At 35.7% G+C, this 18,256-nt stretch overlaps 1 protein-coding gene across 2 annotated transcripts in view; it reads right to left on the bottom strand.

Annotated features, from left to right (window-relative positions):
* Nucleotides 1-378: 378 nt before the first annotated feature.
* The window catches only part of LOC127416131 (nuclear factor of activated T-cells, cytoplasmic 3-like), a 109,795-nt gene continuing 91,917 nt past the window's right edge, over nucleotides 379-18,256 (bottom strand). The window contains exon 10 of one of the 2 annotated variants that reach the window (XM_051655296.1): nucleotides 379-3,027. In XM_051655296.1, the coding sequence (XP_051511256.1) occupies nucleotides 2,948-3,027 (80 nt within the window). In that variant the 3' untranslated portion in view covers nucleotides 379-2,947. Of the gene's footprint in view, nucleotides 3,028-12,891; nucleotides 13,358-18,256 lie in introns of those variants that run through there. The other variant, XM_051655287.1, reaches the window with a different exon arrangement.

Below are 18,256 nucleotides of genomic sequence, written 5' to 3' on the forward strand. Positions count from 1 at the left end.
TGAATTGTGCATCGAAATGACCAATGAAAAGATGTTTAATCAGGCTGTCTGTTTAACAAGTATATTGTAAGATAGTTTATGACAAAGAGTTTTTCTATGCTCTTGAAAAATTTGTTTTTTGGAGATACGTGTTTTTCATCAGACAGCAACAAAATTTAATAAAGGTTAATTAGAATATAGCAAGAATAAGATGTAAAATAATTATAGTTTGAAAGTTTAGCATTATTTAAAATATCAGGGGTAACTTCAAGTAAAAAATTTAGGTCATAGGAGCTGAGCAGACAAAAAAGTTTGTGAACCCCTGCACTAATTGAAGACATTTGTTTCTTGATGCATTTCATGATCCGGGACACAATGACCAGTGAGAGCGAGAGACTGTTGGGCATTTATTCTTTTTATTGATACACTACCTCAGAAGAGCCTATACCTCATGGTGTTCCCTTTGAATCATTTCAAAAAGCACTGCAGTCTTAAAAATTACAAAATGTTAAATACAAAATTTACATGAAACAACAATACAAGGCTCCGTAAACATCAACTGAACCTGTAATTTTATGTTACAAACCATCCAACCTACCCAAACTTTAGGAATGACATCCATTTCAAAGTATCAAAAATAGAGTTCTGGTGTTTGTGTTGTCATCTGTTTTTAAAATGGGAACACATTGTTCGATCTTTGGTTTATAGAATAGGTGCTTATCTAGGGGCCATGCTTCATCCTAGAATCCCTCCTGTTTTTTTGTTGTTGTTTTTTTATTCTCAAAAATGCTATTCCTAAATCAAACCCAAACCTCATGACACAAATTCTCTAAAATTGAACTTAAACACAAGTTAAGGCTTTCCTACTGTATATTTGATAGTTTAAATTAAATAGTCAAAAGTGACATTGAAAACACCTGTGACTATATGCAAGAGTTTACATACAACACAATATATATGCAGTATATATATATATATATATATATATATATATATATATATATATATATACTGCATAGATGCAAGAGTAACAAACAAGCTTGCTATTTGTATATTTCAAAATGTCACACCATCATTTGTTTGTCCTTGCATAGCCTAATGTATCTGTGTGCTTTTCACCATTTAAATTCAGAGTTTTTTTTTTTATAGTTACAAAAACAAATATCTACAATTCATTGGATACAAATGGACATAAGCACATACACACAAAACCGTTAAGACGCTTGCTCTGTGCATGAGCAGATACAGATCTTGACACACAGTTGACTGGCATACTACTCTATGAATAAGCATTCCTACAGCATCTAGTCTAGAGGCATCAAGGTTTTCTTTTTCTTTTTTTTTTCTTCTTCTTTTTTTTCTTAAAGGCAAAAGGCAGGTTTATAGTGCATAGCAGATTTTTTTTTTTTCTTTTTCAAACATAATTAACAGTCACTGTTACAGCTATAAGTCTCAAAGACTCAAAAAGATAGAACAAAAATGTTTTAATTGACTGCGCGAGTTTTCTAGAAAAAAATATTCGCACAATTGCAATTTGCAAATCAAAATTTTAAGGCAATGAGCCAATAAAATTCATAGATTTGCCTGAGCCAAACCATAGACCTGTTAAAGACAAACGGCATCTGCGTCTGCAGTGTCCATTCCTCTGTGCCTGACTCAAATCAAACTGAATTGCGAATTCTTGACATCTGTCAACACGAGAGCAATTATAACCCAAATTTTGAACAAAACAATCACTATAACTGTCTGAAAAGGATTGATGAAAATTTGGTTTGGATCTGAAATGTCCCAGGATGCAGTGAGGATCACACTACTTGATTGTCAGATGCAACCTGTTGTAGCCAAAAAATAAAATAAAAAATAAAAAAATAAAATTCAACCAATTAAATGCGATTGGTTCCCTGACATCAAACTTGCAATGTTGTCCAATGCAACACGTTTATGCATAATTGTTTCTCTAATCAAAGGCACATAGAGAGGTCTCAGCATAGTCAACATATTATTATGTTTGAGTTCAATATCTCCATACCTTTTGGTTTTCAGTCATTTTTGAGTTCACCTTCCCATGCAACATACATTTTGTCTTTATAGTCTGAGAACAATCCATTTGACTTGAAATCACAGAACTGTGAAAATAAGATTCAACCAACACAATTCACAGCACTCCAGAACACAAGATGTAGGTTATAAAATACAAAAACTGCATTCAAGTGTGTCCTTGTCTAAAACGGATAGGAGAAAACTAATAAATCTTTTTTTTTGATCACCATAACTGCTACTACATAAGGCATTTGTTGAACCTGAAGAGGAAATGGGCCAATCATTAAACAGATTATCTACAGCTCAGAAAGGTCACTAGACATGTGGAATGTTGCATGTTATTACTACAGAGTCTGTGCAGTGCCCAAGGACCTGTCCTCTAGGGGGCAGCACTGCGAGAATGTGTGCTGAAAAGATGCGGCGTTTAGGCTGGTAAAAGGCATGAAGTGTGGGCATATAATATGCTTCTAACACCCCTCTGCGATCCAACTAAAGTGACTGTAGAATTGCTGTTTGTACTGCGTATTCTGCTCAGGGATGACGGTACTCAATACAAAGGGTTCATCTACAAGCTACAAATATCATGCTGTCAGAGAGCCCTGAATTATTGTTTTTATTTCCAAGAGAACTATGTGCGCCAGACAACACCAAACCAAGTGTACTCCCACTCCCACATTTGCGTATGTATGATAAATACACATCTAATTTTCCTAGTAAGTGCGTATGTGCCCCAACTCTTTTTGTTGTTACCGTGTGTTGAGTGTGGTGAATTGAGAGGAGGCAATAACTGTTTTTGCAGATTCTAATGCCTTCTGGATCCAAGCTAGAAAACGTCTTCCCAGGACTAAGCCTGATCAGGACAGACCGTGGGTTTGGGTGGAAGCTCGTTGCCTGGATCTGGAGTCCTGTGAGTATCGTCTGACGTGGGCTAGGACTGACTGTGTGCAGCCGGGGAGCCCCCATGAGCCCCAGGGGCCTGAGACATGTCTCTGCCGATGATCTCATTTACTGAAATGACAAAAAACAAAGAATCCATTGTAATTCACAAAAATGAAAAAGGACAGAGATGGCAGAAGCTAAACTGAGCTATAAACAGTTAGATTAATTTGTAATAATACAACAATTTGATTTTCCTATTCTGTATCTAACCATTGAAGGGCAGTGTTGAGCTATATAAAGAAGAGCAACAGAATCATCCTCAAGGGCTAATGGAAATAAAAGACAGCTAAAGTGGGGTTGACAGAAAAAAAAAGTAAACTTAAGACTTTGGTATATGACTCACTCAACAAATGGAGAGAGAGCGAGAGAGAGAGATAGAAAGAGAGAAAGAGGACTATACAGTGACTATAGAAGTGTAGCAGCAGTGTCTGTCATCTGGGAAAAGTGTACTCATCAATCCGCGAGTTAGTGTTTGTGAGTGTACAAATTCTGACAGTGGCAGACTTATTAAGTTGACTACAACACACAGACGCTATAAAACCATCCTCCTTTTCTTTAACAATAAGGCTTTGGTACAGGCAGTTGCATCAGTTCATTATATGTTTAATGGCCTTTGACTACATTTCCTTCAGCCTTTTAGAATGGCTTTTAGAGCACTATGAAAGCCCTGTATAAAATTGATCCGTTGTTAAAACATATGTTCCATATCAGGAGGCACTGGAGATGGAGCAAGTGTGGTAATTACTTTAGCAGGCTGGGAGACTGATGTTAAACAAACAGCCAAACACTTTTTAACAGGACGACTCAGCAGGCTTCTGATTAATGCAGTGAAAATGCACACATTTTGACCACAAGCTGTTTTGGATAAGCATATTTCCTCAAAGCATTAAAGCGTCCTCAAACAGCTAAGATATAGCGAGGATAACAGTGAGATTGTTATAAAATGCTAAATGTAATGACAAAACTTTACAATAAGGTTGTATTTGTTAACAATACCCAATGATTAACAAACTAACAATGAACAACACTTTTTCAGTATCTATTAATATTTGTTAATGTTTATTTCTATATGGGTCACTAAGTTATTAAAAAAATACATAAAAAATGCAATTTACTCAAAACTCTATTGATGAACATGTTTTCAATTTCTGAGTTCAGTCATTTTCCCCCCTTTTATTCTGGGGGTTAAAGTAAAAAATGTCTAAGTAGGCTAACCGTCTAGAGACAGTTAACAAAACAAACAAAAACAAAAATTAACCTCTTTAAACTCTTATTTAAAAATTACTTATTTTGACATTTTTATGAAAAGGCAAATTTTTTGGAGTGACCTGTAGAAAACTTCTTGATATTGTTTCTGCAAAAATGTAAAAAAAAAAAGGTTAAATAAAAAAAATACATAAAAAAAAAATAATTCAAGTTGCACTAAGTAATGTTGCATGTCGTCTTCGACTTGGACACCGTGTCCTTACCAGACGCGATGCTAATCAGAGTTTTATCAGAATTTTTTTTCCCTAACCAGCCGCGACATGCGACGAGCAACAGGGCATCCTATATTTGGAATGGTTTATATTTCTGTGACGTCACACCAGGCAGCTCGGTCAACAAATGGGTCGAAAATCCTTCTCATAACAGTATATTAACGTGGACGTTGTATTTTGGCTTCGCTATACGCAACGCATAATTTAAATGAATAAAAAGTCACGTGACACAATAGCATGCCGTCGATTTTTGTGCAGTGCTCCTACGGACGCAGTGCCTCTGGTAAGAAATCTTAAAAATGTTTTATTGAAACCTGTTTGATTGTAAAGAGTAAACTGTCTAGTTTCGTTTGATATGCCACTTTAAAAAATCTGTTAATTTTTCATGCGTCAGCGCGCTGATAAACATGATGTCCACATATGTGGAAACTGGCACCTCATTTCCTCAAAATTAGAAAAACATTTAAGTTCTTTTGAATAAGGGGGGCCTGGGTAGCTCAGTGGTAAAAGACGCTGGCTACCACCCCTGGAGTTCGCTTGTTCGAATCCCAGGGCGTGCTGAGTGACTCCAGCCAGGTCTCCTAAGCAACCAAATTGGCCTGGTTGCTAGGGAGGGTAGAGTCACATGGGGTAACCTCCTCGTGGTCGCTATAATGTGGTTAGTTCTCGGTGGGGCGCATGGTGAGTTGAGCTCTGATGCCGCATTGGGTGGCATGAAGCCTCCACACACGCTATGTCTCCGTGGCAACGCGCTCAACAAGCCACATGTTAAGATGCACGGGTTGATGGTCTCAGACACGGAGGCAACTGGGATTCATCCTCCGCCACCCGGACTGAGGCGAATCACTACACGACCATGAGGACTTAAAAGCGCACTGGGAATTGGACATTCCAAATTTGGTGAAAAATTTAAAAAAAAAAAGAAAAAATTATTTTGAATAACTATCAATTCTAACACATCTGTGGGTCATTTAGCTTCATTTAATGTTTAATTTAGTTATCACTGTGCAATACATTAGTTAATGCATTCCTATATACTGTATATACTGTGCATTTTTACACTGAGAATAAATGGGTTCAAATATTTATTTATTTTTTGCTTATTTATTAGGTGCAACTAGTTACAAAACAAAAAGGGAAATGAAAAATGCACACAGCAGCCACGCAAGCGTTTCAGGAGGTTAAAGCCGATCTCACTAGCTGGTTCAGAACAACTTGTTTGGCCGAGGGTGTCACACACCTCCCGAATGTTGTGTTTGAGGTCTCGCTGTCTTCAGTCGGAGTTCTGTCTCTCACACACACACACACACAACACACACACAACACACACACACACACAAATTCAGAATGGCGGAGACATACTAGCTCCCTCAGACTTTCCTGTCACATGGAGATCGGCAAAATAACAACAGGAGTACCACTTGAACATAAACAATGGTAACAGACTGAATTTGGATGCAATTCATAAAGTAACTTTGCCCTGTGAATGTGTGATTTTGTGTATTTATCTCCTCGGTGCTTGTATGTCAATACGCAGAAACATTGCATTCAGTAAACTGTTCTGATTTTATTATCATTTATCATTATTTTAGAGTCTGAATATCGCGGTGTTGTGTCGCATCTAGCGTGAACAGACAGATTTCTTGTCGCTAGAATCTTATCGTGTCTGGTTAGGACACAGTGACACATAGTGGCATGGATGCAGCATCACTCAAACACAAAAGTTTTCAGTTAGCAATGTCATTGTAGAAATACATACGTTTCAAAACTACAGTTAATTTCGTAAGGAGTACAACTTTTTCATTGAGGAAAAAAACTACTTGTGTGTTGAGTGCACCTTATGTATGTTCAAGAAGCAAGGAACGTATTTTAATGTTTTACTTGATGGTTACACCACGTGACATTTTTAAAGTCATTAAATCAATTATTTTGTGGAAAATGCTACAAATGTATTTCAAAAATGCATTAAACTAACATGGATACAAATATTAAATTTCTACGAACGTGTTTTAAACTAGATTTTTAAATGATTTCTCAGACATCCTTATTTGACTATTTTGATTAACTATCCATATACTAATACATCTTTTACATTTAATTTTGTAATTGCTAATATTAGCTAATGCAATATGAACTAACATGAACAAACAATGAACAAATTAACATTAACCAATTAACAAATGCTGTAAAAAGTCATTGTTCATTGTTAGTTTGCGATACCTAATGCATTAACTAATGTTAGCAAATAGAACCTTAATGTAAAGTGTTACCAACAATAGAAAGAGAGAGAGAGAGAGAGAGAACTAGGGCAAACACAAAGTTCCTTCACGTTTATTGCTTTGTGGAAAAAAATTATAAACGTTTATCATTTCACAGAGATGGCAGGTTTTGACACACACTCACCACAACATTCAATCACCAGATTTCCAAGCTTGTCATCAGAGTAAAAAACAAATCTATAAAAGGTGATGACAAATCAGACACATTAAACTAAGGAAAAGCTGCAGAGCAGATATACAGATTGGACTGTTGAAGGGGGGATAACCTGGGGCCTCAGGTATCTTATATACTCAACGGGTACCTGCCTCTGCAAGTGAGTTAATAGTCCCTGCATTCCACTTCCAGACAATCTCTCTCAATGCTGCTGTGAGCCGATGCCTTACTGGGATGGACCAGGTTTCACAAAATTTTCTGACACAACTAAAAACAGGTGAGCTCAGTCAAAGAGAACAAAGACGTCGGTTGGTCCGCACTCAACATTGGATTAGAGCTGAGCTTTTTTAAACCAGCATCGATACAAAAGCCATAATACTGACATAAACATTCATTTGGTACCAAGACATCAAAAGGCAAAGAGCTGGACCTAAAACAGTCCTAAAAATAGCATTGTAGGTCAAGTAAAGAATATATGTGTTTAAATGCAAGAGTGAAAGAGTGTTAAAAAGTGGCAGAACACCATATAAAGACTATACTGATCCACTCAAAGTCACAAGGATCTCCTATATTAGCTTTTTGTAAGAATATTCAAACTGTCCTGAGGATTTGTTGTATTTTAGTAGCTCACATTGTAAACATAAGTCTACTGATGCTTGCCGAGGATTACACACAGCTCTTTGGTGTTTAAAAAAAAAAAAAAAAAAAGAATGAAAAAAGAAATGTCCACATTTCATATCGGGCTATTATATATTTGCATAAATGTTGTGGTTGTGGGTGCTTTTTGAATATTATATCTTTTGTTGCTTTGTGAGCGTCATTTGAGTTTGTTTTCTAATATGTTATTGTTATGTTGTTTTTTCTGTGCTTTGTTTGCCGTTTGGGTAGTTACCTGGGTTAGCTTTGTGTGTATTATTATTATTAGTCTTATTTTGTGTGTTTGTAATATAAAGTTCTTATGCCACATTGTTATGTGTTTGATGTTATTATTTGTGATGGCTTTGTATGCAAAAGAAGCATGTCTGTGTGTGTTTCAAATGCACGGCCACTGTCACAGATCATCCTGTTGGCGTAGGCGGCTCTTCCTCTTGCATGAACACACTTCACACATACAGACCTACTCTGGGCTGATTGTGACTTCTGCTTTAAAACCCACTCAATCTGCCTCTCACTCTAAAAAATCTCACTCACACACACACACACACACACACACACACACACACACACAGCACACACACACACACACACAGCACAAACCTGCACTGCACAACCTCACACACATACTGAATACATCTAAAGTGCAGCATCTCCTGCTCACATAATACAACAGTTTACACTGCAAACTACTCTGACCTGCATTAACACATTCAGACTGTAGACAATAAGACATCTGGTGATATAAGCACAAGACTGTGTAAACTTTGTTGGTGTAAGATATTAAATATGTATCTATATATATTATATAATTTCACAGAAACAACTTTTGCCATTCAAAATAAAGCTACAGCCAAGTTGAATTATATGCTATTGATATGGTGTATTAAACATGAAACTAAACATTGGGTAAAAAAGTAAAAGAAACAAATAAAGTGTAAAACTGTAAGCTTGTATTTTTAGCACAGTTTAAGTACACAGCAAATCAATAAATACAGACAGCAATTTAAATAGCGCCAGTGGTGTGTCTGTGGTATTGGCAGATTTTTAAGGGTGCTGCTTTTGAGTCATTTTAGGAAAGACAAATATGTTGCCTGCCACAGTATTCAATTTCCCTTAAAGAGGACTTTCTTAAGAAATACATAAAAATATATATTTTCTTTTCTCCTTTTGGATCAAAAGCTTCCTCTCTCTCTCTCACACACTTTTTCCATTTTTGTGTGACAAAAGCACTTTTTTGTTTCTCATGTTCATTTGAGCACAAACACACTCACTGCCCTTTGAATGTGTGCTCTCTTTATTCAACATCTGACCAGTCTGACAGCAAGTCCACAAAAACACTCACCAGCCGTTTCATAAACTTTACAGTAGCTTACAGTAAATTATATATAATATATATTATATAACAGCACAATGTGCAAATCTCAACCATATATTGAGAGTGTATCTAAACAGAGACACTGTCGATATTAGTGATACATCTGACTCAGTTGAATACGGGAAGTTACGGTGCAATATATCGCAATATAGCAGCAACAGACTTCAGAGGTTTCAGCATCGTCTGTTCCCACATGTAAGAAAGCATGATTCATCTCAATCTCTTTCGCATAATGCTTAAGAGTCTCAGCGTGGAGTCTTTAAACAGGGGATCCTCTTTGGATGAGTGGAGGGGGCCATCCCTTATTATCATAATACACAGGGTTCAAGTCTTGAGAGCTTGCAGACAGCAAAACGCTTAGCTTGAGGTAACTGATATTGTTTTAAGGTGCTTCCCCCTCAAGAATGTGAATCACTGGACTAGCCACTGGATTGCCTGACCGTTAACTGAGGCATCTATTGAGATAAAAAGGGCCGTTACAAATGGGCTCTCTGACAGTAACAATGACTAAGTGATTACCATCACTCCTTACTGCCTCATTATAGAGTATGTGCTTCTACAAAAGTTTTTACTGGTTTATAACTCACTACAACAACATCTCAACCGCGATATCATATCAAAGCTATTTTAATTTCACCATTTTACTTGAATATAAATATATATATATATATATATATATATATATATATATATATATATATATATATATATGTAAAATTACATTAAAACTTATGTTTATCAACACTGAAGTTGTTTTGAGAAATAAAACATGTTCTTTATATTCCATTAATGAGGAGCTAAAAACTATGCTATTAAACGATGCTTCTGTGTCCTCCAACAAAGTATGAGATCAAATTCCACTGTAGGTGAGATCCTGATATGAAAGTGATAACCTTTTTTTTTCCTAAGTAAAAAGCAGCTTATGTGTTATGTTATGATGGAAAGTATTATAGCAAAGCAAGACTGACCTCACCGCCTGTTTCCATTTGAAAAAAGTCTGATGTTTAAAGGAAATTATCTCCAACTGATTTGAAACAACAAAACGTTAAATGTGAAATCTAGTCTATGTTTAGGGCTCATTTATTGTTCTTTTCTTAAAAGACATGGGCAATGAGAGGGGATTCACTAGTTTTTTTTATTTTTTTTTTTTTACTTTTTGCACTTTTAAAATAACTCTAAAACAGAGAGTGTAAGATAGAGAAAGAGACATAAAGTGGCTGAGAAAGCTCAAGAGAGCAGTCAATTTGATCTGTGAATCATATGTAGATTCCCCATCTGAAGAGCCAGTCAATGATTCACCCCCCTTTCTCTGACCAGAGGTCCCAGCTACCTCTCTAACATGTTTAGTCATAAGCTTTAACGACCACAGCATAGCCATGGGGCATTGAGATTTTTTTTTTTACCTTGTGCGACCAAGCGTACACACGTGGATGTTGTATTTTGGCTCCGTTATGCACAACGCATGATTTAAATTAATTTTAACCGACTGATTCTAGTTCAAGAGACTCTGTACTGTCAGTAAAGGGTTAAACTTTCGACATACAGAGTCATGTGACAAAACAACATTGCGCCAATCACAGCGGAGTTTGCCTTTGGGATAAATGGCAACAAAATTATATCTGGTAAGAGACCTAATTAAGTTTTTACACTGAAACCTGTTTGAGCCAAAATATTAAAGTCTCTAGTTTCATAATATATGCCATTTTAAAATTTGAGGGATTTATTGCAAAACGCCACGTTGCTAAAGACAATGTACACTAATGCGTACATTAGCACATCTTTTCCTAATAAATCCTTTATTTACTGTGCATTAAAAATCAATGATTGAAAATCAATGTGTTCATCCAATAGCTGAAAAATGCTGCTTTCAGAGCCTTTATATGGAGTTTGGATAAAAATAAGGTGCATTTCAAACTTTTCTGAGACCAGTGCAGACAGACACCACACTGGAGGTTAAGCAATTCAGCAAGTGCATTCAATCCAAACTTCCTATCAAAAGATCAGTTTCAGGCTGCAGATGATGTTTGAACCACTCAATATGTTTGGCAGACATGGGACAATGGTAATTAGTACATAGATTCAGAATTTATAATGTATCATTTTATTTTAACATGGTTTGCAGTGATTGGATGATGCTGGCCATTACTTTGAATCAGAATGAATTATGCTAATTTCTGATGTATTGTTTGTAACGTCTAAAAACAGGAATAACCAACAGTTCTGGAAACATAATAAACTATTTTTTGCATGTTTATTAGGTGCTACTATTTACAAATCAAAAAGGGAAATGGAAAATACCCACAGCAGTCACGTTTGGTCTCAGGATGTTTAAAATAAAATACATGGTAATGCAGAAGCCATAAAAAAAGAAAAAAAAGAAAAAGAAAGTTGTTCTAGAGTACCAGCGAGTGTTGCACTTTACTCTGTGTCTAACACATTGAGAAAATTGTTCCAAGAATGAAAAATAAATACAAATATTTTGACAGAGGTGTTCAAGGGAGTTTGAAAATCTACTGAAAACAGTAGATTACCCCCAGGTGAACAAAACAAAATGTTCCAAATAAGTTTAGGAAGGAGCATGTTTAAATAACAAAAAAGTTCATATGATCAAACCACAAATGGTAAAAACACAGCCGCATGCCTCACTCCTTTCCACAATTATTCCGGCATCCCTCCTCCACTTTTACTTCTTTCTATGGCTAGGTCCAGAAATGAAATTTGAATCTATATATTAGAGAAAAGGAAATGACAGAAAGAAATCTGCACAGGAGACTAAAGCTTCCTTACAAAACAAAATGGCAAAATTCTAATTATGTCATTCAAAACAAACATATCAATTACAGTAGATTTATTCATTTAGTAGAGACACTTTTATCCAAAGTGACTTACAAATTAGTAAAAACACAAGCAATCTATCATAAAGGAACCAATAATATTAGCAATACCATAAAGAAGAATTTCAAGAGTAAATTAGAGCAGAGGCTAGCAGAGGTGCAATTGCAGAAAAGTAGAGAAAAGAGAGAAATATATAAATAAACACATCATAGGGAGCAAAAATGATTGAATAACTCTGAGTTAGAGTTTCCTGGTCAGAGAGTGCACTCCTGTCACATAAATTCCCAGGGATCTTTGTACCAAGCCAAATCTCTGCAGCCAAACCCCACAGCAATGCAAACTGGACTGACCACAGCGTCACTGTCTGCCTCCGCCAAGACCTCAAAATTATGTTCCTGTGTCTGTAATTGTGCGGAAAGATGACACAAACCCAGGTTTCCACTAGTTTCAGGAGAGTTCGTTGATTGTTTTTAACGAGCTGCATTGGGTCCAGAGCTCTGTTTTTTTCCCTTTCACACACTTTTTCCTTCAGAGATGAGAGGAGTCTTGTTATTAATTTGACACAGCCGTTTAGCACTGGCTAAATACTACAGACCTGAAATTTGTTGCATGAAGGAGTTTCCGTGCCCACAAACGGAAAGAGGGAACCAGTGTAAGAGATGGCTCAGAGCAGCACAAAATAGCATGGTGTTATAAGGGCTAGTACAGACAAGACACTGATTAACACATCAAAAATGGGGCCAGGTGGGGTTGTTACCTCAGAAAGGTTTACATGTCAAAAATATGAAGAGACAGGACTAACATCTCTAATCTCTCTAGGGAAAAACACAGCTATAGGCCCTATGACACTGAGCAGGAAAGAGACAGAGAGAGAAAAAGTGTGTGTGTGTGTTTGTATATGTGTATACAGTAGGACAGGGATACAAAATCTAAAGACAGCAGGCTTTGCCTATTATTATCCCAGATCAGTGCACTCATGCCGGGGTGGCAGCTGCACAGAGACATCTAAGAGAACAAAGGAGCACAAGCACACACCCGAGTACACTCTATGGCCTCATCTCAAACACACTGCACTGTGAGGACATTAATTAAATAAATACACAATTAACATGGTCAAGAGGAGAGGACAGGAAGTGGAAGACAAAGAAGAAGGGAAGAGCGGAGAGGAAGAAGAAGAGAAGGAAAGAAAAGAAAGGAGGAGGAGAAGAAGGGGAGGCACTAAGACTCCTGTAAGTAGTGACACACACTGCTCTTTCTGTTCAGCACAAGGGAACCGATCCAAACTCATCAGGGAAAATATGGCCCCAAAACACCTTATGCTCGTCTAACACACACACACACAACACACATGCATATGACTCACTTGCCAAATAAGATGTCTACATCGAATAAATCGTATCATGTTGAGAGATAAAAGCATTTGTGTAATCAGACTCAAATTAAAATCTGTCATAACTAATTAAACCCTTTGCATATGCACATGTTCATTCTAGTCCTTCTTTGACCTTTCTTTTTGTGTGTGCACTTCTGTTGGTTCCGTTTTTTGTCGTCCATCTGTCAGTCTGTCTGTAGCCCCTCCCCAACACCTCCTGCAAAGAGTCTTTGACATCACCTGTGCCATCTGTTCACACACACACACACACATACAGTATATACCACAGCACTGCAGATTCTTATTTATTGACTATAAATAAATAAAAAAATACAGTTCCATTGTTTCAAAGCACTATGCTACACTAACTCTTAAATACTGTATGAACTCTCTGAATAAAAACAATTTAATCAGCTCCATGCAGACTTAAAAATAAAAACAACCAGACCGGAATATCAGGTGGGATCCCCACCTACCACATGCTGCTAGTCAGCATTATTAAAACTAGTTCAACCAGTATTAAAACTGCTATTGAAATTAAAGGCTATGGGATTTGTAAATATGCACTGGCTTTTACGCTTAAAGTTCATCTGTACTCAGAAAAACAACCCACTCCCAGAATGCACTTCACCTGACACATTGACAACCACTGAATTCTGCTGAAAAGTGATTCATCAAATGAAACGTAAGTATCTGGGGACACAAAATTGCTGGAAAAAAGTGATTAAGAACTGCAGAGTCTGACTGATACATCAACTTATATTTAAATCTAGTGAAACTGTCAGCCAGCTGTAGAGAGCTTACAGTTAAGTGTGATTCATGAATTTATGAAAAGACAAGGGTATAGATGTATAGTTCCCCCTTGTGTACATTCCAAAATCTATTTCCAGCTTTGACAACTTTATAAATATCTACTTAACATTCCAATGATGGTAATTTTCTGTTTTGAAATATTTTTAATGAATTGAAGGTAAATATCGTGAAAAAAAAAAGAAAAAAAAGAAAAGAGTACATTCAATTTAAACAATTCTATGTATGTCTCATTTCCGACGAATAAATTGAATTATTTATGTAGCATTATATCAGCCATCGGCCACCCTCCACAGCTGTTGCTATCAGCATCGGTCATTAAAAAAAAAAAAACATTGGCTGACCTCTAATATTAATGAATTATGAATGGAAATTTTGAATTTGGTTATTTTCATTTTATAAACAACATTTTTACATCAATCAATTAAATAGGCCTATTGTTGCTTTATTTTTTATTCATGTCAATAGTAGTGATGTTTTCATGTTGATGTGAAAGGAGGTTTATGTCAGTGACTGAAGCTGTGCTCTGTTCTATTTGCAGTTAATTTCTGACCTCCTTTAAAACTCAATGCTGAAGAGCTTTAGTCAGAATGACACACACCCTATTTATGGTGCGTTCTTTGGGGATGATACAGTTGCTGGTGGAATCAGTTCAAAACATCATTTTTAAAAAGACTCAACTCCATCCCATCTCACACACTGAACCCATGAGGATGTCTGTGAGTCTAAACCTATATGTGTGCAACATACAGGCAGTGAGTACTCAAGCATGCCTACTCTTCTTTAAATATAACCAATATACACCTAGTGTGTTGTGTGAATGCATGTATGTTGAAAACACATCTGTGCACATTTGTGAATCAGTGGGTAATTCTCACGAAAAACTGATTGCAACGAAAGTTAACGATTTAGTTTCTTTTGGAACATGAAAGAGAAGTCTGAAATCACTGTAAACAGTAAAATCAAGAAATAATAATAATAATAAAAAAAAACAATTCCATATTTTTGAAGACATTTTCTGAAGCATGTCCACAAAAATGATCATTACCACAACACACAAAATTGTGGTCAAAAATCTAAGTAGCTGATTAGTTTGAAAATATTTAAAATTGATTTGAACTTTACATGCCAACCTTTGTTAGATGCTCTAAACAAGTAATCATTATTCCCCAAATTTGATCTCATTACCGAAACACACCTTCCAATTTCACACCTTGTTTTTTTGTGTTTTTCAGATGAACCCAAACAGTTTTAAAAAAGGTTTATGTGTAATGATTGGTATAAGGATAAATGATCATAATTGGCATTTAATAATTGTTAAATTTTCTTGGCTGTGTAAATCTATAAGGTATTGTTATGTGTTTCGGTCATGATAAAAAAGTTGTGGTAATGAGAATTCCATTCACGCATTAATTAAATTCCAACAAAAAAATTTATAAGATCCTTCCGTCCACCCTCAAGCATCTAAATCATTATTTATGCACATTAGTGGCTGCTAATATAAATACGAAAGCATTTTTTTTCTACCTGATTTACCCTGTAGAACATGGTACAGTTTAGATCACTTGGATACCCTTTAAAATTGTGATATACTCAAGCCAAGGGTATTAGCACACCAGCTTTAGCTGTATAAAAAATTAATAAAGAACAACTGATGGTACAAATTTGCTGATAATTTACTCACCCTCAGGCCATCCAAGATGTATCTGAGTTTCTTTCTTCATAAAACGAGATTTTAAGACTTTTAGGATTTCATTTCAGGCCTCCTCCTTTAAACAATGCAAGTGAATGTACTCCATTTTTTGACAGTCCAAAATGCATATTTAGGGTGCATCAAAATAATCCACACGACTCCAGTCGACAAATAAAGTTCTTCTGAACCCAAACGATTGATTATTTTGAGAAACAAAACAATACTTATATACTTTTTAACTACAAATGTTCGCTTCCATACCTCTCTGTGAGACGCGCTCATGAGAGGGTTGACGTATGCTCATCGGTAAGGTCACGCGTCACGTGGAGGAGGAGGCAGGAAGCGCGTCATTGTTTACATCGGTTTTTTTTTAATTATTATTATTATTTGGAAATGATTTTTTAAAATTTTATTTTATATTGTTTTGAAATTGCTTTGGACTGTTTTGGTTTGTGAACGGCACAAGTTTCTCTTGTAAACAATGACGCGCTTCCTGCCTCCTCCTCCATGTGATGCGTGACCTTACCAATGAGCTTACGTCATCTCTCTCATGAGCGCACGTCACAGAGATGTACAGAAGCGAACATTTGTAGTTAAAAAGTATATAAATATTGTTTTGTTTCTAAAAATTATCAATAGTTTGGGTGAACTATTTCTTTAAGAACATTTATTTATTATATATTTTATTATAATAAAAATTGGGATATTTTGCTAACATTAGAGAAGCTAATGAAAAGGTTAAATTATAGCAATATTTGATCTGTTTTCCATATAAATATATATCAGAGATTACATTTTCACAGAAACAGGTCTATTCCACAGGGCCTAGTAAGGAGGATGAGAGACCTCAGAATGTTTTGCTAACAGCAGAGAAGCTAATGACTCAGCAAAATTATATTCTTGCATAAGTTGCATATTTGTACCAAAATAATTAATTAATTTATAAAATGGTTTAAAACATTCTTTTAAATTTTTTTCTAAATATGGAAAAGAACATGTTTTAGCTGACAAGAGAACATTTAAATTATTTTGTAGCCATTTAGAAGGTCAAAGCTAAAGCTGTTCTTCTTAATTCCAAAAAAAATCAATCTTTATGAAAAAATCTTGATGGATAGAGAATGAGAACATCCCTCATGGACATTTGAATTTTTTATACATAAATATTCAATTTATGATTTTTCTTAATTTGAAATGTTTTCAATTAATTTAAAACTATAGTTTTATTTATTTATTCATTTATTTTTTTATTTGCTGTCACAAATGGAGATATTGTGTAAATGAGAATAAGTAAATTTAATGAAAAGGTATATAAAATATTAAAGGGGTCATAAAAAAACTATTTTTTAATAATTGTATTATCTTCCCTGAGGTCCACTGATAATGTCAGTAAAGTTTTGCACCCAAACTGTCATAGTTTAGTAATAAATGATCATTTTCCACCCTGTCTCTGCACCTCTGTCTGAAACACTCAGTTTTAAACTTCAAAACAGGGATGCAGCAATATGGAATTTCTGGGCCGATACGATAACCGATAATTCACAGCTCATCGTGGCCGATACCAGTATTTAAAAAAAGTTGTAATTTTTAATCCTTTGACCTGGAACTGCTAGCTAATTCATTAAAAGCTTATCATTTGAAAAATATGTGTCATTTAAAAGCATGGGATTTGGAATAGCTGCTATTTAATGTTTGGCAGATGTAACATGAACCAGAAATGTGCCTATATTACAGATGAATGCCAATTTGAATGAGAAATAAATGAAAATACACTTGCATAAATTGAATCGTGCCCATTTATATGAGTGTTTACGGTAATCCTGATGATGCTAACAGAAAGAGAATAATGAACTTCAAACAGCTGTGATAATGCATTAAACCAAAATGAGGTGATAAACAACAAAAATAAAATTTCAACAACAAAACACACAATACAAACCCTAAACTCAGTATACATGCTCTACTATTTATGATAGCAGCCAGACTGCATGTGCAGCAGTGTTTTGTGTGTGTAATGGGTGTGTATGTGTCTCTCATTCACTGACGCTTACAACGCTCATCTGTGACAGTTCCACTGTATAACTTATAAAATGTGAACACAACAATCATAATGGGAATAGGTAACATCATACAGATCGAACAGTCACGAGTCATAACTCTGTGAAACTTTTTATAAGATCTATGAACCGTTAGGTTGTTTTGGGGCTTGTTTTAATCGCAATGCTGTGATGCAAGTAACGAGGTGAAATTTCCCACATTTTGTTTATGTTTCATTAAGTAATAAGCGAAAATGATCGCTCCCAAATAACATACATGTTTTTGTCACATTTTCGTTTATTGCCTCATGAAACAAACAGAATCTGGGAAATGGCATGTCGTTACTTACAGCAGATGATCCCGAATTAAAACCAGACCCAAAACAACGTAGCAAAGTGCAGAGATGATAATCCACACAAAGCAACATGAGCTTGAATTTCATTCACACAGACACGTTGTCAACTGGGGCTGCCCGAGTCCCTACCTGAAGGAAAGATGCTGCAGGCAGTCAGAGATTCACAGCCGCAAGCAAATAAACCATAAAAATATAGCATGTTGTGGGACGTGTAAATACAACTGAGCAATGTCTCATGACATCACAAACACAGATT

This window comes from Myxocyprinus asiaticus, chromosome 2, assembly GCF_019703515.2.
Source record: "Myxocyprinus asiaticus isolate MX2 ecotype Aquarium Trade chromosome 2, UBuf_Myxa_2, whole genome shotgun sequence".
Classification (NCBI taxonomy): domain Eukaryota; kingdom Metazoa; phylum Chordata; class Actinopteri; order Cypriniformes; family Catostomidae; genus Myxocyprinus; species Myxocyprinus asiaticus.